Source organism: Erinaceus europaeus, chromosome 9 (genome assembly GCF_950295315.1).
Source record: "Erinaceus europaeus chromosome 9, mEriEur2.1, whole genome shotgun sequence".
NCBI classification, from domain to species: Eukaryota; Metazoa; Chordata; class Mammalia; order Eulipotyphla; family Erinaceidae; genus Erinaceus; species Erinaceus europaeus.
Window position 1 is genome coordinate 82170151 of NC_080170.1, and position 20469 is coordinate 82190619.

Consider the following 20469-nt stretch of genomic DNA (forward strand, 5'->3'; position numbering starts at 1 on the left):
GGGGAAGACAGAGGGGGAGAGAAAGAGACTCCTGCAGACCTGTTTCACCGTCTGTGAAGCTACTCCCCTGTAGGTGGGGAGCCAGGGGCCAAATAGGGATCGTTATGCCGGTCCTGGCGTTTCGCGCCACGTGTGCTTAACTCACTGCACTACCGCCTGACTCCCATACATCACTCTGGCACATATGCTGCTGGGGATCGAACTCAGGACCTCATGCTTGAGAGTCCAAATCTTTATCACTATGCCACCTCCCGGACCACTACATGTACTATTTATATAAGTGTTTGTTTTTTTTTAAATTTATGCTTAAGTGACTATTCACTAGGTACAGTATAACTATTTACAGGAATACTTTTAATGTAATAGCTAACAGTCATATCTATAGTTTTTCAATTCTGTTCTTTGTTTCCTGCTTCATGTTCATTAGTAATTTTCCTTATAACCATAAAACTTGGCACCAGAACCTATTAATATAAAATTTCTTTGCTTTATTTTTCATCTTCTTATTTTAATAGCCATTTTGGTCATATGAATTTAGGTTCCTAAGCCATTATTGATTGGTGCTATATTTGTTTGTTTTTTAATTTTTTTAATATTTTATTTATGAGAAAGAGGAGGAGAGAAAGAACCAGACACCACTCTGGTACATGTGCTGCTGGAGATTGAACTCAGGACCTCATGCTTAAGAGTCCAGTGCTTTATCCACTGTGCCACCTCTTGGACTACAGCGCTATGGTTTTTTTGGTTTTTTGTTTTGTTTTTTTTTGGTTTTTGCCTCCTTTGGTTATTGCTGGGCTCCACAAACCCACTGCTCCTGGAGGTCATTTTTTTTTTTTTTAATTTTTTATTTAAGAAAGGATTAGTGAACAAAAGCATAAGGTAGGAGGGGTACAACTCCACACAATTCCCAACACCCAATCCCCATAACCCACCCCCTCCCCTGATAGCTTTCCCATTCTCTATCCCTCTGGGAGCATGGACCCAGGGTCGTTGAGGGATGCAGAAGGTAGAAGGTCTGGCTTCTGTAATTGCTTCCCCGCTGAACATGGGCGTTGACTGGTCGGTCCATACCCCCAGTCTGCCTCTCTCTTTCCCTAGTAGGGTGTGACTCTGGGGAAGCTGAGCTCCAGGACACATTGGTGGGGTCTTCAATCCAGGGAAGCCTAGCCAGCATCCTGGTGGCATCTGGAACCTGGTGATTGAAAAGAGAGTTAACATATGAAGCCAAACAATTTGTTGAGCAATCATGGATCCCAAGCTTGGAATAGTGGAGAGGAAGTGTTAGGGAGGTACTCACTGCAAACTCTAGTGTAGTCCTGCTTTCAGGTATATATTTTGCAGTAGTTTATGGATACGTGTGCACATAAGCTCTCTCTCACAGAAACTGGTGTATATCTAAGTTATGGGACTTTGTTAGAAAGTGAACTACCTGAGATGAAATTAGAGTGTACTATTAAAGGAAAGGTCTCACCCGAGTAATGAAGCTGAAGGGTTGTCATTCCACACGTGAAGTCTCTGGATACATTCTGAGGTGAAGCATGTTGAGGTAGCAATCGTTGCTTTGGTTAGGTTGTGATCGGCAGATGCAATGTTATTTGGTTTGGATTGGGAGATGCATACGGGAAAGTGGGCCCTATCCAAGGGTTCCAGGACTGGGGGAAGTAGGGGCTCTATAGTGAAGATGTGAGGTTCCTGCTGTCTTAGGGTTCAAAAAGACACTCAATAGTTAATATTATCATCACATTATTTGTTAATTGGGTTAACTTTGAAAAGTCCCTTTGTTATGGTTTGCTGGACAGTACCCAGTATCTTGTATATAGCTGTGCTATTGGAAGCTTCTAATCTACTTGGTCTAGGCTTTTGAGAGAGTCCGCATATCAAATACATAGCCTATATATTAAAAAGATTCAGTTTGTCTTTTGAGAAACTTTGAGACATACAATTGATTTCCCCCTCTCATATTAATTAGCTACTGATTTATATGTCTACATTTTGCTAGGAGTGTACATAAACACCATTCCCACCACCAAAGGACTGTGACCCATCCCTCCCGCCCACTCCCACCCCCCACTGGCCCAGGAAGCTACATGCCTACCCCTCACCACTGGGTTTTTACTTTGGTGCCCTACTTACAATTTGATCATTTTTTTCCCTTTTGTTGCCCTTGTTGTTTTATTGTTATAGTCATTATTGTTGTCATTGTTGTTGTTATATAGGACAAAGAGAAATGGACAGAGATGGGGAAGACAGAAAGGGGGAGAGAAAGACAGATACCTACAGACCTGCTTCACCACCTGTGAAGCAACTCCCCTGCAGGTGGGGAGACGGGAGCTCGAACTGGGATCCTTATGCCTGTCCTTGCGCTTTGCGTATGCATAACCCGCTGGCTACCGCCCAGCCCCCAGTGCTATGTTTTTTAACTTACTTTTTCAAAGTGGCCTTCTTCTCCAAGCATTTTGTTTCTTGAAATGAACTAGGAAAAGCTTCCTGGTTAAATGGGAAACTTTGTAGAAACCTAAGCACTATAAATCCTCTGCTCCTAGCTGATTTTTTTTTTTTTTTAATACAGAGAGCTATGGAGGCATGGATTGGTGGGGATACTTGCAGCACTGCAGGTAGGGGAGGGAGTTTAAACCCAGGTTTTCAGTTTCACTCTTTATGTACCCTTTTTGAAGTAATTATATTGATTCTTTCATTGTCAGCTAATAATTTTCCATTATTACTGAAGAGAATAAAATATAAAAGCAAATTTGTCATTTTTATTAAATTCTAGGTAAAAAAAAAATCATGTAAAACAGACTACTTTAGCCAGTTTGGTGGCATTTATTCACAGTATTGTACAACTATCTCTGCTATCAAGTCCCAAAACATTTTTATTGATTCTAAAGAAAACTCCATGAGCTGGCAATGTATCTCACTTAGATAGTGCTTGTTTTGCCACATACAGTGAAGAAGGTTTGATGTTTGTTATTGTGCCATGAGTAATACGCCACAGATGTAATCAGGATTACTTTCATGGAATTAGAACAAGTATTTATCTGATGCAGTCAGATAAAAGATCAGAAGAATCTTTAACTTTTTTTCTCTTATGATTTAAGAGAAAAAAAGTTAAAGATTCTTCTGATCTCCTGAATTCATAATTCAAGAGTGTGTTGGTCTTCTTATTTTTCTGATACTATTGACTGCAGTGTCCCAGAACCCCCTTATTGGCAGTACTAGAAACCAAGACAGACGTTTGATACATCCTCTTCTCCGTTTTGGTCACTAGATCTCAAGGGTTGGATGTTGCTGAATAAGACTTTAAGTAGGTAGAATCAAGAAGTTCAAAGTGGAATCAATTTTTATCTTTATTGTGAATCCCACCTCTATTATAAGGCTGGAATATGCTAGGAAATAGATTTATGTGAACAGTGTTCATAATTTTTGGATATGAACTATCATTTACATATAATCATTTCCCTGAGTCTATTTGCTCTATTCTGCTGTATTGGCCACTGTTGGTATGCATGAGACCCCTTCTGTTTCATTTGGTTTAAATTCCCCCTGTTTAACACTATTCTATTTACATAACCACTGTTAACAAGTTCCACCTCCCTCCAGGGCATTGGTGGTTCTATGATAGGATTCTCTCCTGCTCCACCCCCTCCTTGTCACACACTGATCCCTTCTTTGTCACACTCTGATTTTCACCAGTCACTTTTCTCTCCACCCTCTCTATATCACATCCTGTTTCCACCCTACTTGGAGAGTATAAAAACAGCTGCTCTTCTGATTAAAGACACTTGGAAATTGCTTTCCGGCTCCGAGAGTTCCAGAGTGTATCTCCTGCGGAAGTTGGTGCAGCACGAGTTCCTGATCCCTCTCCCACACAGCAGCCTAGATCAGCTCCAGTTGAGTTCTCTCCAACCCAGAGAGCACTAGCTCGGGAAGAAGTACCCTCAGGCTATCCCGGCAGGCCACATTACTGGGATGAATATGGAATGATATAATCAAAAGCTAATACCCTTACCTGTATGACAATAGCTGTATTGTAAACCCCAGTTAAGTGAGTGAATAAAAACACTAATACCTTGACTAAAAGTTCTACATGTAGTTTGGACAAGCACACTTCTGGGAATACCAAAACACTGGTGGTTGTTGATACATAACCAAGACATTAAAAATATGTAGCACTATGAAGGTTCACTTTGGCCTGATAAGTGGTATTTTGCTACATCATTATAAGAGTAGGTCTAGCCAATAAAAAGCTAGATTTCTTCCTCCTGGTTAATATATGAATTGTAATCTCAAATATATTCCTAGCTTTCACATTACATATATATATATGCCAAAGATGTAAAAATCTCTTACTTGCCTCATCACCAATTTGGAAGATAAGAAACTTTAATATAAACTCAGAAAGGAAACAAAGCAGAACTTAGACTAGAGTTGGTATATTGCACCAAAGTAAAAGACTCGAGGGTTGCAGGCAGGGCTGGAAAGGGCTCAGGTACTGGAACATGATGGCAGAAGAGGACCTAGTGGGGGTTGAATTGTTACGTGGAAAACAAAAATGTTAATGCATGTACAGACTATTGCTATTGTATTTTACTGTCAACTGTAAACCATTAATCCCTCAATAAATTTTAAAAAAGATAATATTTTTTCCAACTAGATTCAAATTTTATTTTAATATCCAGAAATAGTATTTTATCTGAGTCATGTGTATGTGTGTGTGTGTGTGTGTTTGTTCTTTTTTGAGCTATGGCCCTCACATATCCTCCACTGCTTCTAGGCCACTTTAAATCAAGACTCAAATCTGGGCTGCCCAAGCCCACTTCCCTAGCCAGTGAATTATTTCTCATTTTGTCTTTTCTTTCTTTCCTTTTTTTTTTTTTTTTTTTTTTTAAATCAGACCACTTCTCAGCACTGGCTTGTGGTGCTAGGGATTGAACCTTGCAATTGGGAGCCTTAGGCAGCAAAGTCTTTTTTGTAAGTGTCTATTATACTGTCTTCCCAGCTTTTTCATTTTGTCTTTTTTTTTTTTTCTTTTTGTCTCCAGGATTATCGCTGGGGTTCAGTGCTGGCACTATGAATCCAGTGCTCCTAGCAGCCATTTTTTCCTTTTTTTTTTTTATTATAGGACAGAAAGAAATTGAGAAGGGAGGGAAAGATAAAAATAGATAACTTCCAGACTTGCTTCTTGCGAAGTGACCCCTCTGCAGGTGGGGAGTCTAGGCTCAAAACCCAATCCATGTGTGAGTCCTTGTGCTTAGTACTATGTGCACTTAACCCTGTGCACCACTACCCAGCCCCCTTGCATTTTGTCTTTTCATGGCATTTTTTAACTTCCATTATTATTATTATTTTAATAGCCACTAGGGTTATTACTGGGGCTCAGTGCCTGTACAGTGAATCTACTGCTCTTGGCAGCCATCTTTTTTTTTTTTAATTTAATAAAACAAATTGGGGGAGGGGGAGATAGACAAAGAGGAAGAGAGGCACCTATGACTTCATTCTGACTTTTTTTCAGAATATAATTTGTTATAAACCACAATGGAGCAACATTTAAGTAAATTAATTTAGTTAACCTCTTCGTTGATCAAGCTCTATCTTGGTTAATTGATTCCTACATTTAAATATATAGTTAAGGAACAAATAATACTTGATATGCCATCAAAGCATTTTTAATGTTTCCTGATTTATCTATGTGTAGTTGTTTGAAGAGTGGTCTTACTACAGTTGGTTGGAGAAATAGTTGTCATGCTTTAATTTTTCTAAAATTCACCTAGATATTGGCGAGTTATCTTGAGTCATATTTTTGAGGTAACACTGATATGACACTCTCTCTTATATTTATCCCTTTTATCCAAAGAAAGCCCCATCTCAGTCTTATAAACTTAGGTACTCCCTTCATTGTCACCCTGCTCTCAAGCTTAACAAGTGTATTTAACAAATAAATAACTAACTTGATTTTTATTTTCTATCTCTTCTATGTGTTCCTTGTTTTCTTACTTTGAGTGCACACTCTGTAATCTTGAAAAGTTCTTTTGCTTTAGTTTATCCTCTGAAGTGCAAAAGTTCTTTTGCTTTAGTTTATCCTCTGAAGTGCTTGAAAAGTTCTTTGCTTTAGTTTATCCTCTGAAGGTTTTCTGCATTTTTTTTCACTGCAGCTTACGTCTACATTAATTGCCTCCATTTCATTATTACAAATACTATTGATAGGAAGATTGAGAGTCATTTGTAATTATTGCAAGCAAAAAATTATAATTACAACAAAGTTCAACTATGAGGGTCACAAAGTTCTCATTTTCTGTCCTCACACAATGGGATGAAAATGAATGTAGGGCATGATATTCTTCATGTCTAAAAGAGTCAAATTTACCATCCAGATTGAGATAAAATATATTTCTGGGGAGATAGTTCAGCAGTAGGGCACAGATCTGGCAAGCCTGAGGCCTCAAGTTCTGCCCCTAAAGCATATGTGCTGATGATGCCCTGTTTCTTTCTCGGGTGGGGGGAGTTTTATGATTAAAATTTGCTTTAGCAAAAGTACAAGAATTTCCTTACAAATGCAGAGCTGTGACTTTGTGAATTAGAGTTGAACTAATAAAGAAAAAAAGAACTGTAAGCAGTGCCCATAATTAAAAACAGAGAAGAACAGTAGGTATAGAGCTGGAGGGATGCAGAACTGTGATCGCCTAGTTTAGTATATTTTATCTTCCAAGATGTTTGACTCAGGAAAGTTCTCAAATGTTATTGGCTTGCTTCCAAAAGCCACTCACTGAAAACACCAAGTTAAGGACCTTGTCTTTGTAAATCAGTGAATTTTACTTACTCTTTGTCTTTGGATGTAGTAGAGTTTCCAGGATTACTTAGCTTCTCCTTTTCTTGCCCTTATTTTCTTCATTTTTCCTTGATAGCCAACACCAAAGTAACTATCTAATTACATAAAGGAAAAGATAATTACATTTTTCTTTTTTTGCCTCCAGGGTTATTGCTGGGGTTTGGGAATCCACTGCTCCTGGAGGCTATTTTTCCCCCCTTTTATTGTCCTTGTTGTTTTTCATCATTGTTGTGGTTATTATTATTGCCGTTATTGATGTTGGATAGGACAGAGAGAAATGGAGAGAGGAAGGGAAGACAGAGAGGAGGAGAGAAAGATAGACACCTGCAGACCTGCTTCACCACCTGTGAAGCGACTCCCCTGCAGGTGGGGAGCCAGGGGCTCCAACCGGGATCCTTATGCCAGTCCCTGTGCTTCGCGCCACGTGCGCTTAACCAACCCCCTGCACTACCACCCAACCCCCAGTTACATTTTTCAAGGCCTCTCTGTGCATACTCATTCACACTTAACCAGAACAAAGCATAAAATATCCTACAAATGAACCTGCAGATATACAGGAAGATCAGTAATCTGGTAAAATAAAGGAGAGAGAGAGAGAAGATGGACAGCATGGGGCTTTGGTGACTAGAGACTACTCTGTTTATAGCAAAGATTATCATAAAAATATCTTTGTCAAAATCTTATACTAATGTCTGTAGTCATCTTTTTTTCTTTTTCAGATTTATTTTTAGATGTTAGATGTATAGTGATCCTTTAATTTATAAGTACCCTTATCTCAAATGTCAAATGCTTTTTTTACTAGCAAATTGCAGTTGCCCTTCCATTTACTATTTCTGCTTATACAAGACAATTACTTTTAACAACAACAAAGCCAATTACATTTTTCTTTCCATTACTACCTAGTATGCTGTTTTAGGCTCAGTATTTTCAGATGGTAGTGTGAGTGGGTAGTTGGTTGGATAAGAAAAAGCCTTTCTGTTTTAGCAGATTTTAATCTTAATTAGGATGGTAAATCTGCCTTACTTTTAAATTAGTGAGTAATTACTTTTTCATGCATTTATTTGTATTCCTAGGACCATAAAGATATTGCCATGGACAATATATGATTCTCTTGTTTTCATTGGTATAAGATTAGAAAGTAAAATTGAACTGACTTAATGTAATGTTATCATAGACTCTTCCTCTCCTGTGGGAATCAATACACTAAAGCTGGAGTATTGAAAAATTCATGCATTTTTGCATAGAAAAACAGAATAGTGTCATGACTTTCTGACAACCCAACAAGTCATATACTTAAAAAAAAATCAGTTTGGGGCCAGGTGGCAGCACACCTGGTTAAGTGCACATATTAGCATGCCCAAGGACTCAGGTTCGAGTCCCCACTCTCCACCTGAAGGGGGGGATGCTTAACAGAAAGAAAAAAATGGTCTCCAGGAACGTTGAATTCATAGTACCGATACCAAGCCCAAGTGTTGACTCTGGTAATAAATAAATATAATAATTTTATGTTTGGTATATGTTACGTTATTTTTTAAACTAGATTAGAAGTAATCACTTCCTAACTGTTTTATTCTGTGCAGTATATATGTGGATTAACAAAGCATATACTATAGGTCAAAGGATAAGCTAGCACTATATACACACATACACAAGCTCATCACCACTCCTTGCTATCGTCAAATCCAAAGTCTTAAAAATTAATTCTTGAGGTGTATATTTACAACCTTATTTCTTGCTAAATAGGACACAGATTCAACCCCCACCCAGCTCCCACCTGCAGGGCGGAAGGCTTCACAAGTGGTAAAACTGCTACAGATCCCTTTCCTTTTCAATTTCTCTGTCTCTATTCAAAATAAACCAATAAATAAAAATATTTTAAAGAAAAGAAACCATTCTGTACAGAAAACCAGTTTTTATATAGTTAACAGAGAAGAACTTCTCATGTGCTGGTAAAATCCTATTTCAAACTTGAAAAATAACAACCTTACAGGAAAAAAATTAAAATAGAATAAAGATATTCTTAATTATTATAAAAGGAATGAGATTTTTAAACATAAAAATTCATTCTTACTGGTGTTTGAATATTGACTAGTAAGTATTGAATACAGTTCTGTAGACATGGAGACTATAGTCTAATTCTCTTTTCTATGACAAAATTACTCTCAACTTCTGTAGTCAAATACTGTCAAAGTAGTATGGGAAAACCTAGTATATTTAAATTTATGAAAGATGGAAATAAATATTTAGCTTACTTATATAGTGTGCTTGCTTTGCAGTGCACACTGGCAAGATTAGAGCCTGGAATCCTCCATACCAAAGGAGATTTCAGTGCTGTGGTCTTTTCCCTCTGTCTTTGTCTTTTTTTTTTTTTTCCTGTCTAAAATACCAGCCTAGACGGGTGAAGCCCCAATGACATTTAAAAAAAAAGAGGCTGGGGAGATGACATCATGGTTGAAATGCAAAAGCCTTTCAAGCCTGAGGCTCTTAGGTCCTAGGTTCAATCCCCAGCACTGCCATAAGCTAGAACTGAGCAGTGTTTTGGCCTAGAAAAGAAAAAAAAAAAAAAAAGCAAACAGAAGAAGGTTTTTTTTTTTAAGACTCAAACTTTTTTCCAATACCTTCCCCCAAGATATCTTTATTTCCCAATGTAACTTTAGTAGACAGTGCCTTAGTTATGTATTACAATGAGATATGTGAACTTTCTTTGTAAGTTGATTCCTAGATCACTAATCTAGTTTCAGATGCAGGTTTTATCTTGTTCTCTTGCCATGTCAGACCAGTGTCTCAGTGCCATGCTTTACATTATTACCAATAAAGGTAATGTCATAATGTAAGAATAGGTTCTGATATATGCCTTAACTTTTTTTTTTTAGAATTGTCAAGTAATCCACCTCTAGCTGCCATTCTTATTCCTCCTCATGCTAGAATTCAAGCAGCTGCTTCAACCCCTACAAATGCCACAGCAGCCTCAGGTAAGAACACAGAAGCCTCTTCTATAAAAACATAATGTTTTGGTTAGAAGACCTTACTGCTTCCACTACTAGATTTCATTTGTATCAAAAACATAGTCAAATATTGCTTTATTTAAGAAAAAAAATACACGGGGGGCCACGGGGCACACTGAGTTGAGCACACATAGTGCAAAGCAAAAGGACCCTGGTTTGAGCCCCTGGCTCCCCATCTGCAGAGGGGTCACTTCACAATTCATGTGTGAATAACTGATGTAACCTAACCTGATTCTGTGATTTACCAGGTGTATTATTTAACTTAGGCTATTTCATTTTTGTTCTAAATGGGCTATAGTTTTAATGTTTTGACATTTAACTACTTTAAGCATGGTTCAGTATACATTTGTTTATTATAGTGTTAATCTAGGACATCAGTGCCATTCATTTCACAGACTGAGCAAACTAGTCAGACACTAATAAAACTAATCAAGTTTAAATGATTTTTTTCAAGGTAGCATGTGCTGATAGACTTTAACCATAAAACAGACCTTTCCGTCCAGATTTTCTAGAACAAAGGTTGAACAATGGATTAGAAACGCTTTAAGTTTCTTTACTAGTTAACATCCTGAAAGATTAATATTCGATAGGAACAAATAACTGTATTAGGTACATGGTTATGAATTTTAAGCTCATGGGGTGAATGTTAAGTAGGAACAAAACTCTTATACTCTGGCTCAACTAAATTCAGTGTAACATGATTCAGTGAAAGCGAAGTTATATATTTAAAATAGATTATTGATATATTTTTCTATTATTTGATAGTACAGAGAGAAATTGCGAGGGAAGGTGAAAGTAGAGAGTTATCTACAGCTCTGCTTCACCACTTGTGAAGCTTCTCCCCTGCAGGTGGGGATCAGGAGCTCAAACCCAGGTCCTTGCGCATGGTAACATGAGCACTCAATGGGGTGTGCCATTGCTCAGTCGCAAAGTCAGCTTTTTTTTTTTTTTTTTTTTTTTGTAGGTGAAAGAATGGCACCAAATTCTGATTCCATTATAGAAAGAATCTTCTGCCATCATGCACCAGAACCTGAACCCCCTCCCCTACCAGAGTCCTTTGCTTTGGTGCAGTACACCAACCCGGTCCAAATTCTGCTTTGTGTTTCCCTTTCTGTTCTTATTTCTCAACTTCTGTCTCATCATTTTTTTTTCCAGTTTTGGCTATTACAAATTATGCTGCTATGGACATAAGTATACATAAATTTTTTTGGATGGGTATGTTTGGTTCCTTAGGATATATGCCCAGGAGAGGAATTGAAGAGTCATAAAGTAGATCCATTTCTAGCCTGAGAATTTTCCAGACTGCTCTTCACAGGGGTTAAACTAATTTACATTCCCACCAGCAGTGCAAGGGACTCTTTGCCCCCACAACTTCTCCAGCATTTGTTGTTGCTATTGTTTCTTTTTTTTCCTCCAGGGGCTTGATGCCAGCAGTACAAATCCATTGCTCTTGGTGGCCAATTTTTATTTTTTTTATTGGCTAAGACAAAGAAATTGAGAGGGGCGAGGGAGATAGAGAGGGAGAGAGACACCTGGAGACCTGCTTCACCACTTGTGAAGCTACTATCCTGCAAGTGGAGAGCCAGGGGCTCACACTGGAATCCTTGTGCGGGTCCCTGAGTTTCATACTATGTGTGCTTAACTTGGTGCACCACCACCTAGCCCCTTATTGTTTCTGATGTATGACATTTTCACAGGGGTGATGTGGTACCTCATTGTTGCCTTTATTTGCATTTCTCTGACAATCAGTGACTTGGAGCATTTTTCCATGTGTTTGTTGGCTTTTGGGATCTCTTCTATGGTGAATATTCTGTTCATATCCTCTCCCCACTTTTGGAAGGGGTCACTTGTTTTTTTGTTGCTGAGTTTGGTGAGCTCTTTATACATTTCAGTCTTTTAGTCTTTTGCCTCGTATATGGCATGTAAAGCTCTCCCATTTTATAAGGATTTTGGGGGGGTGTTGGTTTCTTTTATGGTACAAAAGCTTTTTAATTTGGTTTAGTCCCATTGTTTTGTTGTTGTTGTTTATTTGTTTGTTTTAGTCTTCTTTGTAATTGGATTCATACCATTAAAGATGCCTTTAAAATTTAGATGGAGTGGTCCAGGAGGTGGCGCAGTGGCTAAGGAACTAGACTCTCAAGCATGAGGTCCTGAGTTCAATCCCTGGCAGCACATGTACCAGAGTGATGTTTGGCTCTTTCTCTCTCTCTCTCTCTCCTCCTATCTTTCTCATTAATAAATAAATAAAATCTTAAAAAAAAAATTAGATGGAAAAAAGTTCTACCAATATTTTCCTCTTAAGTATTTGAAAGTTTCTGATCTAACATCCAAGTCCTTGATCCATTTGGAGTCTACACTTGTGTCTGGTGAAGTGATTCAGTTTCATTCTTCTCCACACTTCAACCCAATTTTTCCAACACCATTTGCTGAAGAGACTCTTTTTTCCCCATTTAGTAGTCTGGGCACCTTCGTCAAAGATTAGGTGTCTATAGGTGTGGGGGCTTACATCTGGGCTCTCAATTCTATTCTATTGGTCCATGTGTCTTTTTTTGTTCTAGTACCAGGCAGTTTTGATTACAATGGCCCTATAACATGAGATCTGGGACTGTGATGCCTCCAGTTCTGTATTTTTGTTTGTTTGTTTGTTTTCCCCAAGCTTGGGATTTCTAGGTACTTTCTAGTTCCAGATAAACTTTGTAACTTTTGATCTATTCTCCCTAAAAAGGGGGGATGGGGTAGGCAGTAGTGCAGTGGGTTAAGCGCACGTAAGTATCCCAGTTCAAGCCCTCAGCACCCCACCTGCAGGGGAGTCTCTTCATAAGCGATAAAGCAGGTCTGCAGGTATCTTTCTCTCTTCCTCTCTTTCTTCCCCATCTCTCTCCATATTTCTCTGTCCTATCCAATAATGATGACATCAGTAATAACAATAATAATAACTACAACAACAATAAAACAACAAAGGCAACAAAAGGGGGGCAAAAAATTGGGGACCTTAATGGGTATTGTATTAAATTTGTATATGGCTCTGGTTAGAATATTCATTTGATGATGTTAATTCTACCAGTCCACTAACATGGAATATCTTTCCACTTTGTATCTTTTCCTATTTCCTTTAATAGTGACTCAGTTTCCAGTATACAGGTCTTTTACTTCTTTTTTTAATTAATTTATTTGAAATTTAATACTGATTTACAAAATTGTAAGTCAATAGGGGCATAATTCCATACAGGTCCCACCACTGTGTTCCACCCTCTTCATTGGAAACTGCACTAGTTCTACCAATATTACCAATAATTGGCTGATTATACAACTGTCTTATCTATATATCTATATACTCCCCCCCTTTTATGACAGTCTTGCCTTCACTTCCTTTCTGGTTCACCCCTAAACACATTTGAAAAAAAAAATATACAACCTTGTAGGAGGCAGGCTTGACATCCATCCTCTTCAAAAAAAAAGAATTTATGACTCTCTTCACTGGTAAATTGTCACCCCATCTCTCGTCCCAGGAGAGTAGCTATTTACAAACATGGCTAAAATTTTACACATAAAATATTTCTGGGTCTTCTCCTAATAAAAATAAATTGTTGATTTACAAAGTTCTAAACCTTGAAGATGTGAATCTGGAAAGTTTTCAGATTTTGGAATTTCTAGTCACCCTCCTTAGTTACAGCACCACAATAGTATATCCTAACTGACCTTGAGCAAATTAATCACTGTATATAAGTATCAGTTACCAAGTAATTACCTAAGTTTGTGTAGGAGAAAATATGTAAAAATTTATGAGATGACCTTATCAAAAGAAGCATATTTTTCACTAGACTAAGAATATCCCTTCTATTCATCTAACCTTGTTCTTATGTCAGACTGGGGAGATAGCAGAGAGGCCTGTGGCACTAAGGTTCTAGGCTCAAACTCCAGTACCATCAGAAGCCAAAGTTTAGCAGAGGTCTGGTAAAAAATAAATTTAAAAAATTGATTTTATGTCAGAAAAAATTCAGAGAAGAATTTTCATAACCCTCGGGGGTCAGGAGGTGGCACACCAGGTTAAGTACACATAGTACAAAGAAGCACAGTGACCAGCGCAAGGATACCAGTGGTGATCTGCAAGTGTCTGCCTTTCTCTCTCCCTCTCTGTCTTCCCCTCCCCTCTCAATTTCTCTCTGTCCTACCCAATAAATATGGAAAATGGCTGCCAGAAGCAGTGGCACCGAGCCCCAGCAATAACCCTGGAGGCAAAAAAAAGAAAAAAGAAAAAGAAGCATAACCCTTAAATTATCACCTGATTTGTTAAAATACCATTTCACTGATACTTAGTATTAATGAAGTTTAGTTCCTGTCAAATATGTCTTGAGTTAGATATACAGATCAGAATACAAAAGTTCCTAGACCACTGCCTTGGGACTTTTTTTTTTGTATTTTCATCTAGGAACAAAACAAAACCCTAAAGTAGATGAAAGCAGAACAGCTCAGACTGATAAAGATCCTTTCAGCCATAAATACTTAACTATTATCATGAACCTTTGAATTGTAATCAGTTTTTCTTGACTTTGAGATAATAGATTTTGTTAAATTCTTAATGCATTATAGGTGGGCATCTTCATTTTTTTTTATTCTATGTTGCTACTTCTTTTTTAAATTTTGTTTTTATTGATTTAATAATGACTGACAAGATTAAGGATAAGAGGGGTATAATTCCCATCACCAGAGTTCCGTATCCCACCCCCTCTATTCGAAGCTTTTCTGTTTTTTTATCCCTCTGGCAGTATGGACCCAAGATCATTATGGGGTGCAGAAGGTGGAAGGTCTGGCTTCTATAATTGCTTCTCCACTGGACATGGGTGTTGGCAGGTCGATCCATAATCCCAGCCTTTCCCTAGTGGGACAGGGCTGTGGAGAGGTAAGGTTCTAAGACACATTTGTGAAGTTGTCTGCCCAGGGAAGTCCAGTTGGCATCATGGTAGCATCTGCAAGTTTTGGTGGCTGAAAAGCATTAAGATATAAAGCAGAAAAAAATGTTTAATAATTTAAACAATTTAAATGTAATTTAAAGGAATCTAAAGGTAAAATAATATATAGCAGATGAAACTTAGGGTCTTCATGTTGGAAGGAGCTAGGAAGCCTGTTTTAGATATATTCCAAGGAGCCCATGAGTTTTACTAATTTTTGCCTGAGCCCAACAACTAACATTCAGGTGGGCTGAAGGTATTGCATGGGGAGGTGGTGTCAGAGTTGGAAACAGGACTAAAAACCTGGATCAGGGCAGAGAGTAGCTCCCAGATATGGAAAAAGTATATAAATACCATTAACTGTAAACTGCATTGATGTGATCTGTGGCCCATATCTGTTCATATGTAGCACAGGAGCCTGTGTAACCTCTGCATCCCTGTAGGTCTGAGCTCGCATTCCATGGTCTGGTCATAACTAGGAACATTCTAGCTTGCACTCATTTCAGAACCCATCTTCCTCAAGTGGCAGAGTGGGACAGCCTCCCTTTGGAAAGTGGGACAATCCCTACCATTGTTGACCCACATTGAGGGCAAGAACTTGTAGAAGCCCATGAGAGGGTTTATGATGTTCCTGATGGAAGTGACTACTGATGGGAGATAGAGGGATCTGGTAGAGGAGAGGTCTAGGCCCATCTTAGTTATGTGTAAATCCAAGGATTCCCTGACTAGAACCCCAGATGTTGGGGTGGGCTGGTAATGACAAAAAGGGCCATCAGAGTGTGCTGTGCTGGTCTCTTGCTCTTATCCAGCTTTTGTAGTCCTTACCTTATCTGACAGGGCTGGACTTAGAGTGATTGAGGAAAGTGAAATAGGAAGTAGTTGAGGTGGGTATCTAAGTCGAAGTAGAAACTATTTGATTAAGTACTTTATGTTGTCTTTTTTTTTTTTCCCCCTCCAGGGTTATTGCTGGACTCGGTGCCTGCACCATGAATCCACTGCTCCTGGAGGCCATTTTTTCCCCCTTTTGTTGCCCTTGTTGTTGTAGCCTCGTTGTGGTTATTATTACCATTGTTGATGTTGTTTGTTGTTGGATAGGACAGAGAGAAATGGAGAGAGGAGGGGAAGACAGAGAGGGGGAGAGAAAGATAAGACACCTGCAGACCTGCTTCACCGCCTGTGAAACGACTCCCCTGCAGGTGGGGAGCTGGGGGCTCGAACCGGCATCCTTACGCCGGTCCTTGCGCTTTGCACCACGTGCGCTTAACCCACTGCTCCACTGCCCAACCCCCTTATGTTGTCTTTTTTTTAACATATCATCAAAAAAAATTGGACTTTGCATTTATTTGAATTCTGCTCATTCTGTCTATGCACACAATAACCTCTTCCATTATTTAAATTGAGTTCCATTTTCATGTTTTTATCATTAGAACCCATTTTTTGAATGTAAATATTGACAAGACCATAGGATGAGAGGAGTACAATTCCATGTAATTTCCACCACCAGAACTCCGTATCTCCTTCCCCCTGAAAACTTTCCTATTCTTTATCCTTCTATGGACCCAGGATCATTATGGGATGCAGAAGGTGGAAGTTCTGGCTTCTGTAATTGCTTCCCCGCTGAGCATGGGCATTGGCAGGTTGATCCATACTCTTTCCCTAATGGGACAGGGGTCTGGGGAGGCAGGGATGCAGGACACATTGGTGGGGTCATCTGCCCAGGGAAGTCAGGTTAGCATCATGGTAGCATCTGGAACCTGGTGGCTGAAAGAGTTAAAGATACAAAGCAGTACAAATTGTTGACTGATCATGAACCTAAAGGCTGTAATATTGCAGATGAAGATTTGGGGTCTCCGTTTTGGAAAAAGATAGTTGGTCTATTTTAGGTATATTGCAAGGGGCCCATGACATTACTAGTTTTTGCCTGAGCCTGATAGCTAACATGCAGGTGGACCCAAGGTATTGTCTGGGGAAATGGTGTCATTCTTGGAAAAAGGACTAGAAAGCTGTTTCAGGGAAGAGAATAGCTCCCAAATATGGGAAAAGTATATAAATATTGTCAGCTATAAACCCCATTGATTTAATCTGGGGCTCATATTCAGTACAGGAACCTGTGTAAACTCTGCATCCCTGTAGGTCTTAGGTCACATTCTGTGGTCACAGCTAGGAACATTTCAGGCTGCACTTATTTCAGCACCCATCTTCCTCAGGTGGTAGGGTATATTGCCCACCCTCCTTACCTGGAACAGTCCCTACCATTGTTGATCCACATTGAGGGCAAGGCCCTATAGGGGCCCACAAAGGGGTCCATTATGTTGTTCTTGACGGAGATGACCAGTGACAGTGACAAGAGGGGTCTGTTAGAGGTCTAGGTCCCTCATGTCTGTGTGGGAATCCCAGGACTACCTGACTAGTGATGGGGTGGCCTGGTAGTGACCAAAGAGTCATCATTAAAGTATGCCAGTTCTCTTGCTCTTACCAGCTTTTGTAATCTGTACTTTGTCTGATAAGGTTAGCTTTGGAGTGATCAAGGGAAGTTAAAATGGAAGTAGGGGAGGAGGGTGACTAGGTCTAAATAGAAACTATTTGATTAGGTACTTTATGTTGTCTTTTTTTAGGCCTTTCTACTTGCTTGTTGTACTTACTGAGTCACTGCAAACTATTGTGTATTTTTACTTTAAGGTATATATTTTCTTCTAACTTAAGGATATATGAGCACATGTGCCCTATCTCATGGGCCCTGGTCTATATCTAGGTTTCTGTGGCTTTGTTAGGAAGTGCGCCACCTGAAATGGAATTAAGGAATCCTATGAGCTAGGAAAGGTTTCACCAAAGTAATGAAGCTGGAGGGCTGACATTCCATGTCTGACATCTCTGGACACAGTCTGAAGTGAAACATGTCAAGGTGTTACTGGTTGCATTGAATAGGTTTTAATATTGATTTATAAAATTATAAGATTAATAGGGGCATAATGCTATACAGGTCCCACCAGAGTTGATTATTTTTGCCTCAAAAGATTTTCTACATTTTTAAAATTTGTTTTCAAAACCTCATTATCTGAGGTGTTACAATTAATAATGAACCTGACTGATACAGGGACTTCTTGAATATCACATGCATTATTCTCATTTTACAAGAATGATTTTTCATTATATGTTTTTTCACATTACAAATAGTTATGTTAGAAATGCATACTACATTCTGGTTGCCATTCATTTAGACTATCTAAAAATAAAATTTCAAGAAATAGCTTTACTACTCAAATATGAATCACTGTTGAAGTCATCTGGTCCAATGCCAGATGAATAAAATATGGCAGAAACTAGAAAAGTTCTCTTAACTTGTTCTATATGTCAGTCTTCTGAATACAGTTTCTTTTAGTGCAGTGGTTCTGCTAATTAAGCCAAATTTGAAAACCACTGATTTCTGTTTATCTCTTTACTTACTGAGAATTACTGAGAATTTTAGATATATATTTATACTTACGTGTATTTTTACACCCTGTATGTTTACATCAGTGATCATAACCTGGGATTGTACAAAACTGGCCTACTAGATAGAGGTTTTTCTTTTTCTTTTCTTTTTTTTTTTCTTTTTTCTCTTTTTTTTCTTTTTTCTTCTTTTTTTCTTTTCTTTTTCTTTTTACTATCTTTATTTATTGAAGACATTCAGAAATTGAAAGGGGATGGAGGGATAGAGAGGGTGAGAGACAGAAAGATACCTGCAGCACTGCTTCACCACTTGTGAAGCTTTCTCCCTACAGGTGGGGACTGGGGGCTTGAACCTGGATTCTTGTGCGTTATAACATGTGTACTCAACCAGGTGCGCCACCACCCAGCCCCGATAGAGGTTTTTCTTATTTTTCTTTTGATCTTTACCAAAGTTAAAAAATAAATGAATTAAACAAGGCTTACTAGAGATTATTTTTCTGGTAATTTCTGATTGACTGGTTATCCTTGCTACTTGCTTTAATTACAGACAACTTTTAAAATACTTACATAATAGCATTATGAAAGGCTTTGTAAAATGCACTGTTAAGAAAACTTTTGAATTTTTCTATCAAGAGTTGAAAGGCTTAGGAAAATGTAAATACATTTAAATTGTGAATTTCTATAATCCATTTAGAATGTGTTTATTGAACTATAAATTCTGGGTTTGAAGGCATTTAAAATGGGTAGTTTGCCTTCACCTTCCTTGGGCTACATTTTGTTTATTAGGACTTTTGTTATATCCTTTCCAGGTTGAAAACCGTTCTAACAGAAAAGGGAATCATGATAGGAGTTGGACAAGGTCTGTCTTCTCTTTTTACCTGATCAAGGGACTTAACTTTTCTTGATCTTATTTTGAAAACCTATGCTGTTAACATATTTAAACCAAATCTGGCCTGTTCTTATGGAGTCATATTGTCATTTTATAGTTGCTCTTGGATATTTGACATTCTTAAAGTTATTATGAACTCATCAGAGAAACCCTTTAAATTGGTTTCTGTGGTCTCTCTCCCTTTACTTTTCATTGAGTTTATTTGTGGTTACTTAGAGTATTTCTTATTGTAATAGACCTTTTTATAAAGACAATAACCACAAAAATCATAATTATTCTCTTTATCTTTTTTAAAATTCACTTTATCTTTTTGAAAATTCATTCTGTCATGGCAGCACTTGGGAGCTTCACTGCACAGGTGAAAACTCCATAGATGGTGGAGTGGTGCTATAATGTCTTTCCTCTCTCTGTGTACATGTGTCTGTCTGTCTATATATATCTTTCACTCTATCTAATTAAAAATCTGCCAGGGAGTGGTGGTACTATACATGTTCAAGGTACCACAAAACAAAAAGTATCAGCTTCAGAAATGTATGGGAATTTTTCTCTATTAAAGGCACAACACGTACTATAGAAAGCAAAAATTTATTTTTCCCTTTCAAAGATTTTAAAAGTTAGCATTTCATAGGGTCTCTACAAATGAACAGAAATACAGTTTTGTTTTGTTTTTTAATAAGCTTACTATGCTGTTTGGCAGGTGTAATGTATATAGCTGTGTCGTTTGTATTCAACGACTGTTCTAAGGTTGTCCAAGATTTATTTAATTAATTCTTTATTCTTGGGCATTTGGGTTATATCCCAGTTTTCTAGAAATAAAACCACCAAATAGAAGGATATGGAGAATTTCAAGATCTTTTTTAAGTTTTTCAGTTGCTTGCTTATTTTTACTTTTCTAGGACCTCACACTAGCATAGCTCCACTGATGCTCCCGGGTCACTTTTTTTTTTTTTTCATTTTATCTTAATTTCAGTAGCGACAGAAAGAGAGAAAGACACCACAACACTGCTTCACCATCCCTGGAGCATCCCTACCTTGATGTTCCCTTGTGGTGCCAGAGCTCAAACCTGAACCACACACATGGTAGTATACTTACTCTCTACTGGGTGAGCTATTCCTAGCCTCTATAACTTTTTGTAATTGATTTAATTATGATTGACAAGTCCATTGGATAAAAGAGGTACAATTGCACACAATTCCCACCACCAGAGTTCTGTATCCCTTCCCCTCCATTGGAAGCTTTGCTATTCTTTATCTCTCTGGGAACATGGACCCAAAGTCATTATGGGGTACAGAAGGTAAAAGGTCTGGCGTCTGTAATTGCTTCTCCACTGAACGTGGACATTAGCAGGTCGATCCATACTCCTAGCCTGT

The 20469-nt window shown here is 38.3% G+C and overlaps 1 protein-coding gene across 3 annotated transcripts in view; it reads left to right on the plus strand.

Moving 5' to 3' along the window:
• GSK3B (glycogen synthase kinase 3 beta) overlaps positions 1-20469 on the plus strand; it is a 191098-nt gene that overhangs the window by 157250 nt on the left and 13379 nt on the right. For 2 of the 3 annotated variants that reach the window (XM_007532100.3, XM_007532101.3), the window contains one exon: positions 9700-9798. In XM_007532100.3, coding sequence (XP_007532162.1) covers positions 9700-9798 — 99 coding nt within the window. Of the gene's footprint in view, positions 1-9699; positions 9799-19018; positions 19069-20469 lie in introns of all 3 variants that reach the window. The other variant, XM_016192127.2, reaches the window with a different exon arrangement.